General features: G+C 40.8%; 1 protein-coding gene across 1 annotated transcript in view; it reads left to right on the forward strand.

The window, feature by feature from the left end:
- cdh13 (cadherin 13, H-cadherin (heart)) overlaps positions 1-20,693 on the forward strand; it is a 233,285-nt gene that overhangs the window by 174,076 nt on the left and 38,516 nt on the right. Inside the window, exon 11 of the mRNA XM_030425730.1 lies at positions 17,129-17,271. Within this exon, the coding sequence (XP_030281590.1) occupies positions 17,129-17,271 (143 nt within the window). The remainder of the gene's footprint in view (positions 1-17,128; positions 17,272-20,693) is intronic.

The following is a 20,693-nucleotide window of genomic DNA, read 5'->3' on the forward strand; positions in this document are numbered from 1 at the left end:
AAAAGGTATTGATAAATGTGGATTAGAGGTCAAATCACTGAAATCGGCTGCAGGAATATGCTTCAAATGCTGCAGCGAGCATCAGAACAGACTTCTCGATAGCTCACTGTCATGCAGAACCAGGTTATGAGACAGCTTTCCTTTACCTTGTTTTTTTAATGCTGATGATTTGCCTGTGAGGGTGTAACATTTCAGCAAACAGATTTAAATGAAATCAGTTGCAATTTGACCACAAACACTCTGAGGTGGCCCAGGCGCTGATGAGCCCCGAATGGTCGCTTATGATCTCATTTCCTGTCTTCTCTCATTTCATGATGTTGAAGATGTGAGGCTTAAGATTCCCTGGAGGATATGTAATTAAATCCTAATGATATAAGAAAGGTTTCATACAACATTTACTTTTCACATGAATCGCATGATGCAACTATTAATAGATTTTTTTTTTTTTTAAATGCTGCATTAATAATTCATTAAACAGTGCCTGGGGCAAAATGAGTACAACTTGAAATTATCTTATTTGGCCCAGTGCAGAAGGAAATTATGAAAAATAACAAAGAAATATGATCATGCATCACTATAAGCAGCACTTTCTCTCAAACTGACCTCAGATAGTCCCTACTTTGATCCTCCTTCATAAACGACACCTCGACACGTTACATAATTACAGCAAATGGGAGTCGTTGTAAGCCCACACAGTATTTAGGCCAAACCATTAGGCTCCAGGGGGATTTGTCTCATGTTTCTGCTGAGGAAGTTTTCCAGCCCTCTCGACCGGTTTGGGGCTTTACTTGAGCAGAATGGTTTTACGAGAGTGCTGAAGAAGAATCAGATGGAGAGAATCACAGCGCGGATGGAAGACGGAGAGACTTGGACTTACTTTTGACAAAAGTTTATCTCTGGTAAACCTCCGACTACTGAAGTGTTCAGCTTGATGCGTGGGCGGGCGCCTGACATTGAGGAAATATCTATCACTTCAGGGAAGATTTGTACCCTGTAATTTTTAAAAAGTTTCCACAGAAAGTTTACTCCATTTTATTTTGAAGGTATTTTTTCTTTAATCCCATCTGGAACTTGACTCCTTACGCTTCTACAGTGCCAATCTAGTAGGCTGTGAAGAGGAGAGCAAATAATCTTAAGTGTCATTCAGAAAGTTTAGCTAATTTAATTAGGTCTCTCTTCCAGGGACAGGACCCCATCAGTTGTTGAATGACTGTTTACACTGAAGTAATGGGTGCTTGATGGGAAAGGCAGGCTGTGTTTTTTCATCAGAAAGTAAAGGAACTTAAAGTAGAACAGACATTTTAATGTGATGAGAAAGCTCTTCATTTACTGACTTTTGATGCCCGAACAAACTTCATGAACAAACTCTCTTCGTTTTCAGTGACTGAATATACTAAATAAACAAACTGACCTTAAATAACAGCACAAATCCATGCTGTTTTACTTTGTTTATATGTGGCGGACCCTGCCCTTCTGGGAACATTATTTTATTGCTACCTCAATAATAATGTAAATATTAGAATACGAGGAGTTTTTCTTCTGCAAAACTACATCGGTGCCCCTACGACTGCACTCGTAGTTTGAAAGCAGCAGAGAATTTGGTAGAATAACATCTGTGCGGTCCCAATACTAACATTAGAGACACAAAAAAATGGTGCTGTTTTTGTATTTGTTTTCTTGATATCCCTTTTGGTCTAGTGTGTCTATGTGTGGTTAGTTTTTTTTTGTGTGTGTGTGTTTTTTTAGCCTTCTCAAGCGATCAGAGTAAACATTTGCAGCATTTCTCAGCTGAAACCAGACAGCAGGTCAAAATAAACCAGCAGTTCCAAAGATTTTTTACAAGCTGTAGACAGATGAAACAGAATGCTTTAAACAGTTAGACCGAGAGTCTGAAGGAGAAAAGGCAGCTGCGATGAAATTAAAAACATTTCCATTCTGTTTCGTAAAATAGATGTTTACAGAACTATACGTTCAAGGTTAGCCAACACTCAGGCGCTCAGACTAATGCACCTCTATAACTTCTCCTCCGAAATACATTTAAGTTATTTTCCTCCCCTTCCTTTTGAATATAGAGAGAATCTCAAATTGTTGGGTCATCCATTATTCAGCAGCTACCTGTCTACTTTCACTTTTCACTCTGGTCATATTCAAGTTAAAAAGGATGCGACTTGAAAGAACGAAGGATGGGGAGCTGGAATGGCAGCCCTGAAATTGGCAGGTAGCTTTGAGGAGCCAAAGTAAGGGAAGAGAGAGAGTGAGACAGATCGATGGACAGACAGACTGCTAGGATGACAGGGTGCATGTGAAGGAGAGAGGTGTCGGGGCGCTACAAAGGCTGACCTATAAGGGGTCAGACAGCGGGATCACCTTCAGATCTGCCTGAAATTGTCCCTGTCTGCACAGGATAACCAACAGAAGAAAGAGAGCGATAAAGAGGGTGCAGGACATGAGAGAAAGATGAGAGCAAGACATACCAGCACAGCACTGAAGAGGATGTAGAGTTGGGAAAGAGCCAACACTTAAAGTAGATTTTCATTAATGAAGATGTGATCGGCTGCCCTGCAAATGTGTCCAGCCCGGGTACGAAGGGCCAAATATTCAGCAGTGTGCAAAGTGCGCAAAGTTCAAGGTAATGTGGATGAAACAGGCAAGTAAAGCTGAAATCAATTATTCTCTGGCTGAAGTTCGGCTAACTAATTCCAAAAGTTAGCTAAAAGTTCAAAATGGTCAGGCACACACACAACAGCGGAGCCCATTTGTTTGGCCAGAAGTGTGCTACAAAGAAGGAGCGAACAACTAAATGGATTTCGCCTGCAACCACTCTGTCTCCCCCTCCCTCTCCCTTTCTCTCAACACATTGCATTAAAAATTAACCCTGCAAAAGAACCCAAAACTGCACACCCAGTAACTGGGTCATTCATACAACTTTTGTGTGTAGGCTAAATCATTCTAGGCCAACAGAATTAATATGCAGCACTCATCTATACATTTTCTAGACTTATTACCAGCTCCTCAGTTCAAATCTGCACAGCAATAATAAACCACTTTTTAAACACCAACACTTGTTTCTTTCTGTCTTTCTCTTTTCTTTTCTTTTCTTTCCTTTTTTCTTTTCATCATTGATCCCGCAGCTTGATAACCCACACTTGGAGACAGATCCTCTCCTGGGCCATAAACAATGTGATTCTTCAAAAGTACATTAATCTTCTCCTTTGGAACTAGCTTTTAAATAAGGTGATTCATTCAGGTGCTGCCTATCATCGTCATCAACCTCTCTGATCATCAAAAGACATCGTACTATATCGGAGGAAGCAAAGATGAAAAGTTGGCGAGAGGGATGTATGTTGGGCGTGAGCACACGACTCCTGTGCCAGTAGCACCCAATTCATGAGAGGTCATGTCTGAAACAAAATGCACATGTGAGCAGACATACCATAGAGTGCTGAAGGGATGGTGTATTTGTGTAGGATAACCTGGAAGTTAGCATCTCCTTAGTCTGACTTATCGGACCTACGCTGTTGGTATTAAGCCATTGGGTGTCTATTCCCAAACAGCATGAATGTAAACAAGCTAGCAGCTGTTACTTTTTCTTTTGCACCTATCATATGTACAGGTTTTGTTCAGTAAGATGATCTTCACAGGTGAACACTACTTTTATTATTTTTTAAGCTTAAATGCAACCACCATAGGTAAAAGCTAACGTTAGGATTAGGGCTGTCAATCGATTAAAATGTTTCATTGTGATTATTTGCATGATTTTCCATTATTCACATATTAATCACACATTTTTTATCTGTTCTAAATGTGCCTTAAATGGATATTTTTCCAAGTTTCTATTACTCTTCTCGTGTGGACAGATATACTTGCTTTATGCAAAGGTATGTTTATTATGATTGCGGCATCGACAAACAACGACAAATACTGCCCAGAATATTCTCCAGAATAACTTCAAAGGTACTGCATGCTCCAAAAATATGTTTAATGCATAACAATGCAAGCTCAAGCCCAACAAACATCAACGGATGGGCATACTGACCTGAATATAACATTCCTTAGTAATACTCACACAGTGTAGTGTACAACTTGACACTTGTAAACGTTAGTGTAACTAAACAATTTTACCTGTTAACTGTCTGTCACCGTTGCAAACTATACAGAATGGTGTACCTGTAGTGAAGGAGAGGACGATTCTCTGCATCAGCTGTGTGCTCAGCCAGCAAGTGGTATTTGAAACTCGACGTACTCTGGTGGTAACTCAGTTCACATAGACAGCAAATGCAAATAATATTGTCCTTGTTGAGGGAACCAACTGGCAGGGCTTTGAAGCTAAACTTGCTATTCAAAAGATCCTTTTATCCATTTATTCTCAGGGAAGATTGTTTCTGCTTGCCATCCACAACTTTACTGCTGCATCACCTCCTGATTTCCAAACTAGGGGGTCGGGCGATGGTCAAAACGGGCTTGCATTAAACCAGGTCAAAAAAATGAACGCTGTTCAGAGGAAATGACATTAACATGTTATTATTGCGTTAACTTTAACAGTGTTAGTTAGGATATAAGCAAACTACATCACAGTCACATGACTTCACAAGTTCTAAAACTTGAGTTAGAATAGTTTGCAACTAAAATGGGCCTGTTAAGATGGTCCTGTGAGTAGATGAGTCTCCATGTTTGTTGTGATGATGTCTTAATGTCTTAATGATTTTATCATTGTTAATTGTCCATCAAATTGTATTACATAAGTTGAGTGTAAAGGTTCACATTCAATGCAGTGTTTCTATCAGGTTGAGTCAAACTGATTAAATTGAAATAAAGCAGACTTAATGTATCGCAAATGTATTTTTTTCTGTCTCCTATATTGAATCACACATCTAGTTTTTTAATTTATCCTCGTTGACTCATCCAGATAGAAAAACTTTGCATTAAATGTGACCCTTTACAATGAACCGATGCAATGGAATTTGTATGAAAATATGCGTCAATTAAAACACTTCGAGTTGGTGTTTAAGGCAAATTGTTTTTTTGAGCATACTTGTTAGCAACCATCTTTTTTAAGACACGTGAAGGCTTTGTAATTCAAGTGATGAGTATTTACGGGCATATTCTTTTGTCGTACAACAAAATGTGAAAATAAATCTCAAGTCGTTCATTCTATGCGGGAATTCAGAGAGAAGGCTTTGATTAGACATTGTTGGCCTGACTTTTCAAAGTTCCTCGCACTAACATGTGTTTGACTATGGTAATGAATGCTCAACTAGCATTGCATAACGATGAAGTAGGGCTTCAATGTAAATTGCTAAAAAAAAAAAAAAAAAACACCAAATCCCTAAAATCAATATTGGCAGTTGTTGCCACACTTAAAATTCAATGCTTTGTTAAGAGACAATTCTTTTGCTAAAATGCACCCACTCGGTGAAGCATTATTTTCTCTCTACCTCGGCTCTGATCCAACATTAAGCAAACAATGGGAGCTTGTAGACCTGAGAACGTGCTGCTAAAAAGCCTAAAAGTCAGGCTTCAGTTAGAGAAGTCAATATTGCACTAAATCCTATCCTAAACAGAAAAATATAATGTATGCATGTATATACTCTAAATGTACCCTTTAACTAAGTGGTTGGAAGGCAGGAATAAAATATAATAATCGTTTAAGTGCAGTCTGTCTTGCTTATTGATGGACATCATAAAGTCACCCCATTACTCTGCAGACGCTTCTTCAAAACTCCACCAACGGATATGAGGCAGTGCTACGTAGCGTCTGTTTCAGGCATCGTTGCATCATCTAAAAGCAGAATATAGGCTGTCTTCAAGAAAGTCTCAAGGATATGAGTCGCAGGTTTTTCCATTTGAATGTCACCCCGCTGCCTGAGTCATCCAGTTCTCCTCCATTTTCCTCTCTCTTATTCCTCCCTCTGTCCTTCTGGGATGTGAATGGGCTGATTACAGGCTAATCAGATGTTTAGATTTATTTCTCATTTCTAGCAGCTGAGTAAAGGCATGCCAAATGCGTGGTGCAGGAGGGAAGAGTGAGCGAGTGTGTGGGAGAGAGACAGAGATGAAGAGTGGGGGCTTTAGTCATACAGTCAGTATGCCAGAAAATAATTAAAACAATCCTAAAAGGTGCCAAGAGGAACAGGGAGAGAGGGATGTTGTGCTGTGGAGCTGGCGTAAATTGCTTTTCTTCCTGTTAATTACAGTGTTATGGTTTTCAACTGATGCAAAGAGGTGCTATTTTGCACCTTATTATGATAATAACTTTTTTTGTTCTGCGTTGCGTTGCTCGCGCTCGCTAATTTATGAAAATGATGTTACACCCATTGAGGACGACGCGTCTGTGCCTGTGTATGTGTGTGTGCAGATACACTCTAGTACGTCACCGGTGTGCCTTCTCTGTGCATTCACGTGTCAAAGGAGTGTCCTTGCACATTCGTCTCTGTTCCTGCCAAATATTGACAATGCAAACCTTTCATTTTCATCTTTGATTTTCAGCCGGCCGCCCCTCTGCGCTCGCTCCACCGTCGCTGTTAAGTCGACACACTGGCTCTTTGTTCGACGTACTCAGAGGAGCATCTGCAGTTGCTGAGTGGAGCTGGCAGAGAGCCTCCTCCAGACTTTACCTGGCAAACAGCAAACAATAGTCGACGTGTTGAAAAGAGCGAAGACACCCTTTGGGGCTTTTTGTGTAAAAGGTAAATCAAATGAAGGTCGAGTCCATACAGAAGCAGCGCCCAGATCTGACTCAGGCGAGGTTGTGACTGAACGCAGGAGACAGGCAGAGCAAAGAGACAGTCCTCTCTGGTGCTGCCACCCATCGAGACATGCAAGGACATTGAAGTAAAAAGAATAGAAAGAAATATTGAAGTGGCTTGTAACATTTAGACAGGCTGATTCCTCTCTGTACCCACCAGTCTTTACTACTCCACTGAGGCACATTTCTCCATTTTTTAACTTTCTCTAATTTAATTTGCACATATAACACCTGCTGTGCTTGTTGCTTTTCTTATGAAGACCTGCCTTGACAACCTTCTATCATTGCCGATTGAATCTTTAGCCTTTTCATAATTGTGCATACAGCATGCACATACAGCGGCACTCCTACATAGCTCACTTGAAGTGCTTTCAAGCACTCACGGCTTCTTTAACACCTACCTCTAAGTTCTAAAACTCCGCTCACTGGCACACTCACGAAGACAAACCTCGACTAGATCTCTCTGACAGGTGATTGATGCGACATGCGCCGGCGTTTGCTTTCCCCTTTCTCAGCGCTGTCACATTTATTTCCCCTGTATAGACCTGCTGCGCTGTGCTGATACAGAGCAGAAATATGAACAGGTGTGACGTGGGTAATTTGTCCACATGGCCTGCAGCAGTTGTTGGCCAAAACTGGGCAGCTCAGCTCAGTTTAAAGTTGAAATCCAGCCCAGAGCGGCTGACCGAGGGTCTTTGTCAGCGACCCCAGAGGAGTTACTTATTTTACTAACACAGCTGCTTCAAGCCGCGTCCTCTCTCAATCTTTTCCTCGTTCTGAAAAGAAAGTCACGAATAAAAAGGACAGAATTCTTGACTTGCTTCAAAGTTCATTGGGGCAAATGTTTGTGTCCGCTGGCTTATGTTACGATAAATGCTCAGTGGGTTTTTATTACTTTCTGCCATTCCAATCTCGTCAAGGCCCCTCGCCCACTGAACACCTGGCACTTCCGTCCTGCGATGAGTTTGATAACTTCTGCTTAAGTGGATTGTTAGAGCCTTCTTTGCAGAGCAGCAAGAGTGAACAAAACAGTAAAGTAAAGCCTATAACAAAAGCATTAAAGGAAAATTCCTATCTACTCCCCCATGTTCATGGAAAAGCCGCTGAAGTTTCCTTGTCCACGAAGCATTTCTGGAGCTTGACAGCAAAACAGCGTTGTAGCATTCTCCTAAACAACCAAAGCAGATGTGGACTTGGTTTAAAATGTAAGAAATGACTGAAAAATACTACATATAATGGCTCAAAACAGCTCATGTGGTGGACCTTACTTCCAGCCTTTTACAAAAGCCAAAATGAGCTCTACTGCACGTCAAGGGTGTAGATGATTTCTCCATCCGTGTTCCCTCTTAAAGCTAGATTTTAGAAAAGGGCAGACTGTGCTCTAACCTAAGAGGAGTAGCTTTCACATTTTGGAAAATACACCAAATCATTTTCCTACAGAGATTTTGAATGACATCTGTCTGTTTAACATGAATCTAAAGCCAGGCGCCGCTTAGCTTAGCATTAGGAATACAAATAGAGGGAAGGTGGAGAGCAGCTCGCACCTTGGGTCGCGTATCCTTTAAGCTGAAAGCTACTGTAATGTTCTGTAGAACTCGGGGGTCAGATAGATCCAACTACTACTCCTACTACTACTACTTAAACTGCTGCTTTATTTCTATTTTGCAGAAGAAATTAATGTTCCTTTCCCCCTACGCCTGTTCAATTCCTGGCAGCTGTTTTATTGTTAAGTATATTCTCCACTACGCTGCTCAGGGAGATGCTTTGCTGTTGTGTTTTTTTGCACACTGACAATAAGGACGTTAGGAGATGCTGATTAAGAGTTTGCGGGCAGTGGGTCAGTTCTGGCATTGAGCTTTGTGTGCAGCTTTACTCTGACTGGCACCTCAGATGGCACCCCCAGAGACGAAGTAAAGCCAAGAGGAAATGGGGAGGAGTCAGAGATGGAGAGGGGAGAAAATTCGTTTTTATGACACACTTATTCACAGTTCCAGTCTCACACGTCCCCGTCTTATCTCCGCTCTCGATCCCTCTCCTTATCTCGCTCTCCCTGCCCCCTTTCTTGCTCTCCCCTCTCTCCTCTCTTTGCTTTACTAGCCACGAATTTGGATGAAGTGTACAGTCGTTACGGCCAAACACAAGCCGGCCCTGCACTTTTTTACTGCGCCTCACTTGATTGATGTTCTCATATCTATTGCTCACACACCCTCAGACGCTCTCGGATAGAAACACACTATTAGCATTGGCTCTGTGCCGTCTCCTTCCCCTCAGTAAGTTAGACTCCAATCACTGGAAGATCTTGCTGGCAGGGACGAGAGAAGAAAGTGATAGAGGGACAGATAAAGACAGCAAGATAAAGTAAGAGCCAACGGAAAGTGAGGTCGGAAAGAATAAGAGGGAAAGTCAGAGAAATGGGGGGTGGAGAGCGGAGTGGTGAGAGAAATGCATAATAGATTTCCCCTTAATGTACTGTCACTGCCATCCAAGTGTATGAGTGCGCAAGTGTCTGAGTTTCAGTCTGCTGCTGAAAACTGCATATGGGAAACACTGGCACTTTAAAAAAGCAAGCCTAAGCTCTCATGTGGTGCTAGTAGTGTGTATATAAAAGGCAGTTGAGTGAAAGAAAATAGAGTTTGTGTAAATTGGATTCAGTTTTTTTAATAGAGTTTCGTAGGAGTGTCAGCTTATCAAGCGACCAAACAGAGCAGAAGTCGTTGACCTTCCCCTCTGCCTACATGCGCGTTCTTACAGCCATTTAGATATTCAAATTGGATGCGTTCACCTTTGCCTCAGACAGTTTGAATCATTATGCTTTAAAGGCTTGTCGGAAACACCCGGGAATCACATGTTGCACCGGTGTTGTTTGACACTGATCTTTGTCTCATTACGCATCACTATCTCCTCCCTTCTGCTCAGCATTTTAATCAGCCAAACATTAGTATTGCTTCCAGCCTTTCTAACTCCTCTACCTGTACTCATGATACATTTTTAAGTTTCTCACAACCCCCTTGAATATGAAAGTAATGCCTGCAGCCTTGTGATACGGATGTGCTGATAATGAACATTTCACAAGAAGAAAGGCTGTTCTTCGTTCACTTGCATTTAATTGTTGAAGTAAGCCCAAAGGGAAACTGATTATACAAGGTTTAAAAGTAAACTAGTAATATAAATGCATTAGCACTGGCATGTTCTTTGCATATATTTCAAGGTTACTTTAAAGGTACACTATGTGATTTTTGGAGAAGAAATTCAAATTCAAATATTTATTTTTAATGAGGTATTAATACAAACTTTTTTTTTTCCCCCGTAACTGAATAAACAGTAAAGTAAGGTCCCCACAACACTCCTTCCAGTTTGCCCATGGGACTTTATTTTGTAAAAACTTTGTCATGAAAATGGAGAGAGTTTGTTTATTTAATTTCAGTCAAAGAATATCTTTCTCTCCTGATTAAAACGTCTTCTCCAAAACGACATAGTGCACCTTTAATCTCCCTTCGAATCCTAAAGTCATCTCACAGCTCCCTGGAGGAGGTCCAGAGCCTGAGGTTGAGAACCAGTGCCTGCCCAAACCAATTTACCTCCTGAAGTCGGTGTATGCATGACCTCTCCCGTCTTTCCAGATTTTCTGTGGCTATTTTTGTGAAACTTAATGATGCACATTCAGAGAGGTAGGTGAAGGCATGAATATCCATCACCCCTCAGGAAATCTACACAGGCTGAGCAGAAAAACAAGCTCAGCTTTTAGGTATGCTCTGGGAGTTTCATGTGGACTCTAACCTGATCTGTAGCTCTGGATGTTTGACTGAGCTTTAAACAGTTGATGCATGCCAGTGAACGCATGTGTGTTTGTAAATGAGTCCCACGGTGCAGTTTGCTTTGAGTAGAGGAAAAAAAGGAGATATAATTGAAAGTCAAACTCTGAGGGTTTTGCACAGTCTGTAATTGTTTTTAAAAACCCTCAATTGTCTTCTGTGCTGTCTCACTGCAAGCATGAATATATATGGTGTTTGAGATGGTGTTATCTTACACTGGTCACGGTGCAATGTGTGTCATCAGTATTACATTATAAGTGCAGGCGGTGCGGTGAAAGTCCTGTTATCTCAACGACGTTGTGTCTGATTGTGTTGTAGTACTCTCGTGATGGTTTAAGATCACGATAAGAGTCACCCTGAAAACCTGATGCCTGCTCAAAAATTAAGATTGGTTAGTGTTTCTCAAAGTCGAACGAACCAGCTAACTTCCCAACATCCTCAAAAACAGGGCTTGTATCTGTGTCGATACTAGGGCTGCACGATATTGGAAAAAACTGACATTGCGATTTTTATTAACCCTGCGATATATATTACAAAAAAAAATGCAGGAATTTTCATCTGATGACCTGAATAGCACTTTATGTTATGCTGCACTGCTGCTATCTTGTGGACAATTAACCTGCACTGATCTTACCTGTTTTTGTCGTACTGATCTGTGTGGTACCGACGTAAATGGTCAAACTAATTAGTTGTGTTACCTCTCGTTGTAGCAACAGATGCAAGGCACTGTCGACACAGAACACGTGGACAATATCATCCTTCTTGTAGCCGAAATAATTCCAGTTAACTGACGTTAAGAGTCTGCATGCACAGTGTGTGAAATTAGTGGTGTTAATTTGCCTCCTACATCGCTGGCCCTGCAATGTGACTATTGCGCACACGTACATCGCGATGACGATGCCTAAAGGATATATCGTGCGGCCCTAGTCGTGCGCTATTGAGTTGCGTCATTGAAAATATAGGCGCCAGTGTTTTTCAATTGACCATTCTTTTCTAATAGATATGTCTCTTCTGTGTTCCCTAACTTTTTGAGGATGTAATAGCAAATCACTGAAGGGCCCTTAAGTTACAGAAAGGTTTGCTTCATGTTTAAAGGACAACAGTGTTGAATGTTGGCAGGGGACCGATGCAGACTGTGGTCTCATTTTATACAAAGGCTTCTTTAAAAAAAAGGTGCAATGAACAACATACTGTATGATCAAAATCAGAGCAATCCTGCTATGTCACACCTATTTAGAAGAGATGCGGGCAACATACCTCACTTAAGAGAACAAAAACAAGAGCAATAATCAGCATTTATGCAAAGAGCTCTCCTTTGCAGCGCTCACTACCCAGCTTTTATCTTCTCACTAAATTAGCTCTTACCACAAATTGTCTCTCTCTTATTCTGTGTCTGCCACCCACAACTGCTACTGACACACACACACACACATACACAGAGGCACGCGATGTATGCCAGAATTTCTCTCCTGATGTAACTGGATTATAAGTGGGCGGCGGGGCTCGTTCTCCCCGCTGCTCCCAGATCCCTTTGACTTGTCTGAGGAAACGGAGTGACGAGGCTCAGATCAGAGTCAGAAGGCACTCATCTGTCTCGTCACATCCACGAGAGTGACAGTGGAGCTGTACTCTCAGATAAGGACTTTTGAATTAGCTGTCAAAATAAATTAATTACAACCTCGAAATGTATCTGTTGAGTCTCCTTTTAATTTTAGGAAGCATCATTTTGTGCCAGGATTTTTGCTGTGTTCATGGTGCATTTTTTGTTGAATTTGTGTTTTTCCGTCTTTACAGCTTTCTTATTGGATCCTGGAAATAAAGCAAACCCTCTGCAGAATTGCATGATTTTAACTACAAAAACCAAAGCAAGTGTCTTTTGTTAAATTATAGAGTTTTGAATTTAAAAGCATACCATTTAATAATGTAATTTCATAACGTGACCTAACCATTTGTTTTAACTCTAAAAGGATGCTTTCTTCTCTTTAAGATAAAATCACCTCTAATGAGACAACTTGTCAGTCAGACAGATGCGCTAAACTCCAATCAGCCACTCCTCTGTGTCCTCTTACAGCGAAGGGCAATCCCTTACCAAAACATGCACACGCAACCCCTGACCAGGCTCTGATGGCAGCTACAGCCGCGCAGAGTAGCCCCTGAGGGTGTAGCTCTGCAGTGCGGTGGAAAGAGTAATATAACAGCCTGGTCTCTCTAACATTGAGGTCACAGTGTTTGCCTCATGAGGTGGCACTTTCTGCCACTCAAGCAAAAATCTGGACAAATCACCTCGCTCTCATGAGAATTATTTCACAGTGCAAGCAGAATATACGTGCCACTTTTGCTTTAACTCGTGGGTTTTCTGCTTGGGTTGTGTATGTGTGTGTGTGTGTCTGTGTGTATGCAGCTATAAATGAGGACATGTGTGATCATTGTGTTTGTGCGCCCTCTCATTTGTTGACTGATTTGTTTGGCCCTTCTCTGGTTTTTGCGATAACGCGTATAACCAGATATGAATATTCCTAATGGCTTTTTAATGGCTTTCTAATTTGCCCTTTAAAGGGCTCTAATGGACTGTCCCCATGTGTTCACAGGGGGAGGGACAGTGGATCTGACTCATTTACTGGTTACCTTTAAGCCTGCGCGTGAGCAAACAGAAGTATTGTACTTCTTCAAAACTTCTGCTGCTGGTAGAAACATGATAGCGTGATATTTCACTCAACAGTGTGTGTAGCTCCATTGTTTTCAGCTGTAAGCTGTCGAGTAACCCACACGTGTTTGAAAGAGGTTCCCAAGGTTTAAGCTTTAGAGGGAATCTGTGAGGTTATGTGGGATGAAAACATACATTTAAGGGGAGATTTCATGGATGAATGCAAGCTGGTTGGGTAAACTTCAATCCCTGGTTAACACAGAGGGTGATGTTGGGAGATTTCTGCTTCACTATGATGTGACAGGGCATAAAATGTCTGAATGTATGTATTGCACTTTGTTTTTTAGATTGCAGTGGCTGTATGTGTCTGGATTTACTGTGAAACTAACTTGATTATATCAAGGCAGCTATTTTTTGTCGGCAGATATTTGCTTTTAACACGTTTTTGATAGGTTTCCCATAAAATTTAGGTAAGTACACGAGTTAAGAGGACTGATAATACTTTTATACCTGTTTTTACCTGAATATGAAGCCGAGGCTAGCAGCTGGTTAGTTAAGCTGAGTTCAAAGACTGAAAGCAGTCTTATGGGGCTTTTCCTTCTCCAAGCAGGCCAGCTGCTTGTTGCTTGAAGGTGTGTGTTGACCTGACAACATTCTTGTCTTGAGTAGTGCTCTAATGGGCGGCTGTAAAAACCTGAGGAATGGCCGCTAACACAGCTCTGTTAATTTTGTGATAAATATGTTTAATTTCCTGTAAATTCTTCCCAATAAAAGTCCCCTGTTATCTAGTTACTGAAACACTTGTATAATGAAGCAGCAAACAGTAAATGTCTCAGCAGCAGCAACTTAACACAACTTAACATATATCTCTGAAATGGCCAGCCAGCCTAGCTGTGTTGCCCTACGTCTGTTTTTTTCTGCTAAGCATTTGGCATTTCTTTACTGTATCCCTGTTTCAAGAAAAGTCAGCTGATAATAGCCCTAGTACACTGACACATACAGTGTATATCATGTTTACAGAGTACATATTTGTATCACAGAGACCAGAGTGTGTTTCTGAAAGTGTGACATATGGAGGTTAATATTCTGTGAGCTGTGAGCCTGGCTGTGTTTAATTGGAAGCACTGGCTCTGTGTGTGTTTGCACAGGTGTGTGTGTATATGAGTGAGATATGTGCAGAAAGAACATCTACAACGGCATATGTGTCATTATTAACAGTGCAGTTAACCTTGCAGCACGGCCTCTTTTGTTACAGTGAATTGTGGTGGTTAATAGTGGTGATCACTGGCAGGGAAAGTGTGTGAGTGAGAGCGCGGAGGGAGAGGTGTGAGCAGAGGTTGATTGCAAAACCATTTCCCAAGGCTTTGTCGCGCTCTGTTAGCTGAAGAGTTCTATTTCAAAGACAATTTGTCTACTGCTGAGCACTTTGGCAAAGAGCGGCCTTGTGGTGAAGAAAGTCTGTCGTGTTGTGTGTCTGTGTATGTGCGTACTCCTTCGTGCACATATAAGTGATAAATGTGAAAATAACTTAAAGGTATCAGCCTGTTTATACTTACAGTGTTTCTTTGGGTGTGTGTGTGTGTGTGGGCATTTTTGTATATACAAATGAAAGTAGTGCACCAGAGCTCCTAAATCACTCACTTGTGACATTAACACAGATGCCAGCCCTTTCCAATCACCATCCACTAGCCATCAGTGGCCGGCTGAGTGGCCACATTAGGAGGGTCGTGATCCGCCCTTCAACACGTTTTTTTAAGGCGATGCCGGCTTGGCCGTTCGCCCATAAGATTTTTTTTGGGAGAGGTCCTTCATCATGTTAAAACTTCAACCGCAGCTGGAGTCTCTGGTAAAACTGCAGTCTCCTACACATGCATGTTACGCTGGGTCCATTTCACACCATTTTTTCATTCGCTCTCTCTTTATTATATCTATTAAAGACTGCAGAATGCACCAGCATGAGACTACATGAAACCTTTTATTTAAATGTTATGTTGTTCAGCGGCCCTGTAAGTGGTCAGTATTGTTTAATTCTCCTCAAACGTTTTAAGGCCTTTTAATCCCGGAACTAATGTTGTGTAAATTCATTATTCACTAGAGCTAACTGAAGGTTCAGTTCACACTGACTGAAATTACTAGTTTACATTCATAGTTCACAATATTGAATTTTATGCTAAGGTCACAGTCCAACAAATGAACTTGTTCAAAATCATTTCTTCCATATACCTCTATATGTAATACCATTGGCAGTAACAAAGTAATATAAGTTGTTTCCAATAAGATTTGCTCTGGGTTCCTGTTTATTACAACTACAGTGTCAACTAATGTGTTATCACCTAACCTTGATGGTCCATGATGTTATCTACTATATCAAAATATGTTGTATACGACATAATATATATCTCTGGAAAGCTGCATGCCAGTGACCTACTTTTGTTTTGTCCAAAAGTATACCATCGAACTAACGAGGGCTGTGGTGCAATCGTATCCCTTTGAGCAGCTTTGTATTCCAGCCTTAAACTGAAATGTCTTTTTAAATCCATAGTGACAACTAAACTAAATGTTCTCTTAGATTATCCATTTCCCATGTTGAAAACAGTGATGGTTGTTGTGAGCATGATTGTGAGCCATCCACAGGCAGTTCCATGATGCCTTGGGCTGAGCCTGTCGAACAACCAGTCGCTATGTTCATGACTTGTCAACCAATCAGAGGCAGAACAGGGCGGGTATTTCAGGAGAAGTAGTGGGATCCATGATAACGCCGCTGTGTGCGAAACTTTATCCTCTTCCACTTGCAGCCAGGTTTCTTAAAACTGTGTATTAGCATCTGTAAATGTGCTCTTTTAACTGTGCTCTGTATGACATACTCAATGACATCTGTATTACCCAAGATGTCAGTTTAAAAAAATAATCAGTGAGTTCTTTCTTTTTTATAACTCGCAGATGATCTCTGCCTCCCTCCAACTTACCTCCTACGTAAGGAACATTAGGCTAATGTCTGCCCACAGTTCAAAGCCTGGGATCAACGTTGTGACGTAACTTTATCGTCCAGCTGAGGCCAAACAAAAAAATCAATCAACATAAACTGCAGACTCTCGATTATGCTACATCTCTGCATCAATGCAGAATCTTCCATGCTCGCATTGCAATGCACCTTATAGAGAAATGTCGCTCTAATCCACAAACAAACATGTAGAGGTGATCTTCTTAAACATTATTGAAATGCATAAAAGTATCACCAAACATATCTGCAGTACCCTGTGCAGTATCTTACTTAAGAGCGTAAAAACAAAAATTTGGGGTCAAACTTTATTTTGATTGTTATTAATTTGATTTAATTCTAGCCTTTTTTAATCAATATTTCACAATAGAAAAAATTTAACTACTTGTTGTTAAACTTGATGTAGCTGTCATCCACAGTGTTGTAATCATTTGCAGTTGTGGTTTCCAGGGTAACTTGAAGAGCTGCACTTCAATGTCAAGGTAGAAGGAAGAAATTAATAATGTGTTATGTCTCATCGGTGTCCTTTATGTTGTGAAAACAGTTAGCCTTGGTTTCATCTTTCATTTCATTTCATGAATTGTAAGCTGGTCTTGTTGCTCATTGGTACAATATGTTTGCATCATACTTAATAGTTTAGAAACTATTATTCATGTACTTTTGGAAGCGCACTTCATTAGTAATAAGTAACATCCTAAAATTGTTATTTTATACAATGCAAATATGTTTTTTTAAGCTGAGGTCGGGAAGTCAGTGAAGTTATAAACTGTAAGGGACAAATATAGAGTACTTGAATGCTCGTCTTGTGTGCTGTTGTGTCTGTCAGTGACCTAAAAATTTAGGCCCAAAACAACTTTTCCACAGTATAGTGGGTGTTCTGTTTTGTATAGGGTCACACGTTCTTACTTATGTTATTTACTTTCTCTCAGGTATGCTGTTCTGCGAGACCCAGCAGGCTGGCTGAGTGTGAACCCAGTCAGAGGGACTGTCAACACTTCATCCCCGCTGGACCGCGAGTCTCCATATGTCCATGACAATAAATACACAGCTGTCTTCATCGCCACAGATAACGGTACGTTTCTGATACCTTACTGGATGAAAATTAGAGAAGATAACTAGATGCATACATACACAACTTATTTAAAGGAGACCTATGATGCTTGTTCATTTTTTTCCTATTTCTTCAGTGAATTATATATGATCTTGTGCATGTAAAAGATATTGAAAGTTAAAAAGGTCAAAGTCCACACCAACAGAAGCTCCTCTCTCCTGTCTTTAATTCTGTGACTTTGTGACATCACACTATGTCACCCTATGTCACCCATTTGAATGATTTATGCCTAATGGCTAGTTTGGCATGTAAGAATTGAGTTAGCACAGCTGCTCTCTTGCTGTTAGCGGTGCTGACGCAGGCATATGTGTACTGACCAATCAGGGGAGACTGGGTGTTCAGTAGGGGGAATACAGTGCTGTAGCACTGGACAGTATGAGAAAACTAAATCATGAAAATGAGCATAAAATGTCAAATAATTTTTAAAACCTTCAGATCAATACATGTGACCTTTGCACAACTTTTCCACTAATATAAATCAACTGTAATTGATAAATATAAAGGCTTTAAAATTACTGCCCTAAACCGATGCCTGGTCTATATTTCCCAGGAAACAACCAGTTTGTAAAACAAAGGTTTGTTTGGTACCAATACATGAAGAAATGGGTTGTTGATAAGGACAGTGTTAGTCCTGGAGGATGAGGTGATGAAAAATAATAGAAAGACACTGTCTAAATTCTGGTCACACTGTTTTATTAAAAAGTGTTAAAGCACCGAAGCACCAGAAGTGTCAGTGAAATATATTTAAACAGAGTTCATTAAAACACATTTAACACCTTCTATAACCTATAGAAGGTGTTAAATGTGTTTTAAGGGTATTAATGTGATTAAAGTGCCTATGCATAAAACTTTATGCATAGGCAACGAGCCAAAAAGGCTTCCCACCTCAGATTAATTCTCATTTGCATTATACAAAGAATTTCACCTGGGTGGTGAGTGCTGGTGCAGAATCATTAAGCAAACATGAAAAGTTAAAACAATGCCTGCCTGTGCATGAGTTCTCCTGGAAAGAACTTACTCTGTCTGTTAGGTTCACCTGGGCCACAGTGAAACTGACATTATCCCATGGTGACAATGGGATGGCCTTAAGTGCTACTGCTTCTGTCAGACCATATGGTCGCTGGCTGGCAGTGTCAGTGGAGCTGCTGCTCTGAGGCTATCCAAGGCTCAGATGAGAGCGTCGAGAGCCCTGACACGTCTACGCCTTTTCTTTCTTTGCATCTCTCTTCCTGCATCTCTCTGTCTCTTTATCCCTTTGTCCCTCTGTCGCTCCCTCTACCTATCAATCTATCTGGTCTCCTATGCTCAGGGAGATTCTGACAGATCCATTAGAGGAACTGAGAGATTCTATTAGTAGGCAGCAGAATAGCACTGTTGTGCTGGGGAATTTGGCAGCCTTAGAAAGATGAGCGTTGAAAGAGGAGTAATGATGGGGCAGAGGGAGAGGGTGGGGGAAGTGGAAGGGTCAGGGGAAGAAGAGAAAGGAAGGGACACAAGAGGAGATAAGAAGAAAAAGATATAGAGCCGGGGAGGCGAGTATGGAATAGGTAGAGAAGAAGAAAAATGGTGAAGATTATGAGTGGACAGGGCAGAGTGTTAGATTGGCGTTGGGGCCAGAGGAGGAGGCAGGCTAAGAAGATGCTGTACAGCTTGATATTTTTGTGAAGTTTTCAAGATACTGACTGTAACACTAATGTTTCTGTTTTAAAGAAATAGTTGTAACATAATTTTAGACTTAATTTTCTTGCCGGGAATTAAATGAGGGGATTGATAACATTGTCATGCCAGCGGCAGCTTAATTTAGCTCAGAGACAGGCGGAAACAGCTCCTCCATTTCTGTCTAAAGATAACAAAATCTGACTGTCCCAACTCACTAATTAATACATTGGATCTCATTTGTTGAAAAAAAAAAAAGTATAAAATGAAACATTGGTCTATTGACGATGTGCTTAAAATGCTGATGTTGGGCAGGTGTACCATGTTCAGGATCTTAGGATGTGTTCACACTTGTCTCGTTTGGAGCAGTTGTTTTGGATCTGGGAGCGTTTCCCCACAAGGATGACTTTATTTGTGCATGTGAACACTGTGATTGCACTTGGATGCGGGACAAAACAAGTAGGCTGGGAATGCCAAGAAAGGAAGATCTCGGTTTTACTTCCAAGCAGAGCCTGCCGTTAGCGGACCCTGCAGTTAGTTTGTGGTGTGAAAGCAGGCAGACCAACAACAGGATTTTGTGATGGTACATATGCAGGATTTATTAAAAGCTAAACTACAAATAAATGCATCTCTTGAACACTGTATGAGCCATGTGTATATTCAGGCAAATCACTGGCTTACCATGTAACACCCACAATTTCCCTGATTAAAAGGTCAGAAGCTGATGAAACTGCTGTGCTTCGATCCTCCTCGGTGTACTCCCATATCTCCCACAATGTTAAATACATAGTCATTAAAGACCTCCTTTTCATCCTGCCTGTTACCCGTTATTCAGAACATGTGGTTGATTTACATTAATAAAGCTTAAAACCAGATGATTCTACATGCGCTATTTGTGACACTTAAGAACATGATTGTACACATCAGAAGCATTAAAGTGAAGCAAAAGCTTCTGGCAGTCACAGGGTTTTTCCACATTGATAACTTCATGTTAATTTTAGTCCTCATGGGTTTCTCATTTTTTCCTTGTTCTGGACCAAATTAACCGAACTACAGGTGTGAATGCGCCCATTGTTTTAGCTGACATTTTCTAGTTAACACTAAATATAAAGTATCGCTTAGGATGATGGGAATGTCATCAGTTTTACAGATACCAAAGTGTTTAACCAATTAAAAGTTTGACCTGATGATTGCAGCAGAATGAAAAATCTAAAGTTATAACATTTTATCCTGAGGAGGGACATTATTGTCTGTACCTTTACCAAAGTTAGAAGGGTACCATACATAATATGGGAAAGAAGAATGTCCAAACCTACTTGGAGAAATGAATATTTACTCAGGTGCTACATGATGTGAAACATTTGAGAAACACTGCTCTAAATGAAAAGTCAGAGGATCGTCGAGTTATTAGGATTTTTCCATTGCTGACAATGAATGTTTGTACAGAATTTTAATGACCATGGATCCAAAGCTTGTTGAGACATTTTTCCCCAAATCTGAATAATAAGATCTCAAAGGTCGGTCAGATTCACCTGCAGGGGATTTCATGGTATAGTCAATCTAATATTGTTGAGACATTTCAGATTAGACCAAAGTGATGGACCGGCCAACCAACAGTGCGCTCCTTCGAGCCAAACCATAAAATTCAAACTGTTCTCTGTGTTGTTTATGGCTTAGATGTAAGAGGTGAGATGGATTAGACGTGCCCACGCTGCTTCTAGGCAGCC

Source organism: Sparus aurata, chromosome 8, assembly GCF_900880675.1.
Source record: "Sparus aurata chromosome 8, fSpaAur1.1, whole genome shotgun sequence".
NCBI classification, from domain to species: domain Eukaryota; kingdom Metazoa; phylum Chordata; class Actinopteri; order Spariformes; family Sparidae; genus Sparus; species Sparus aurata.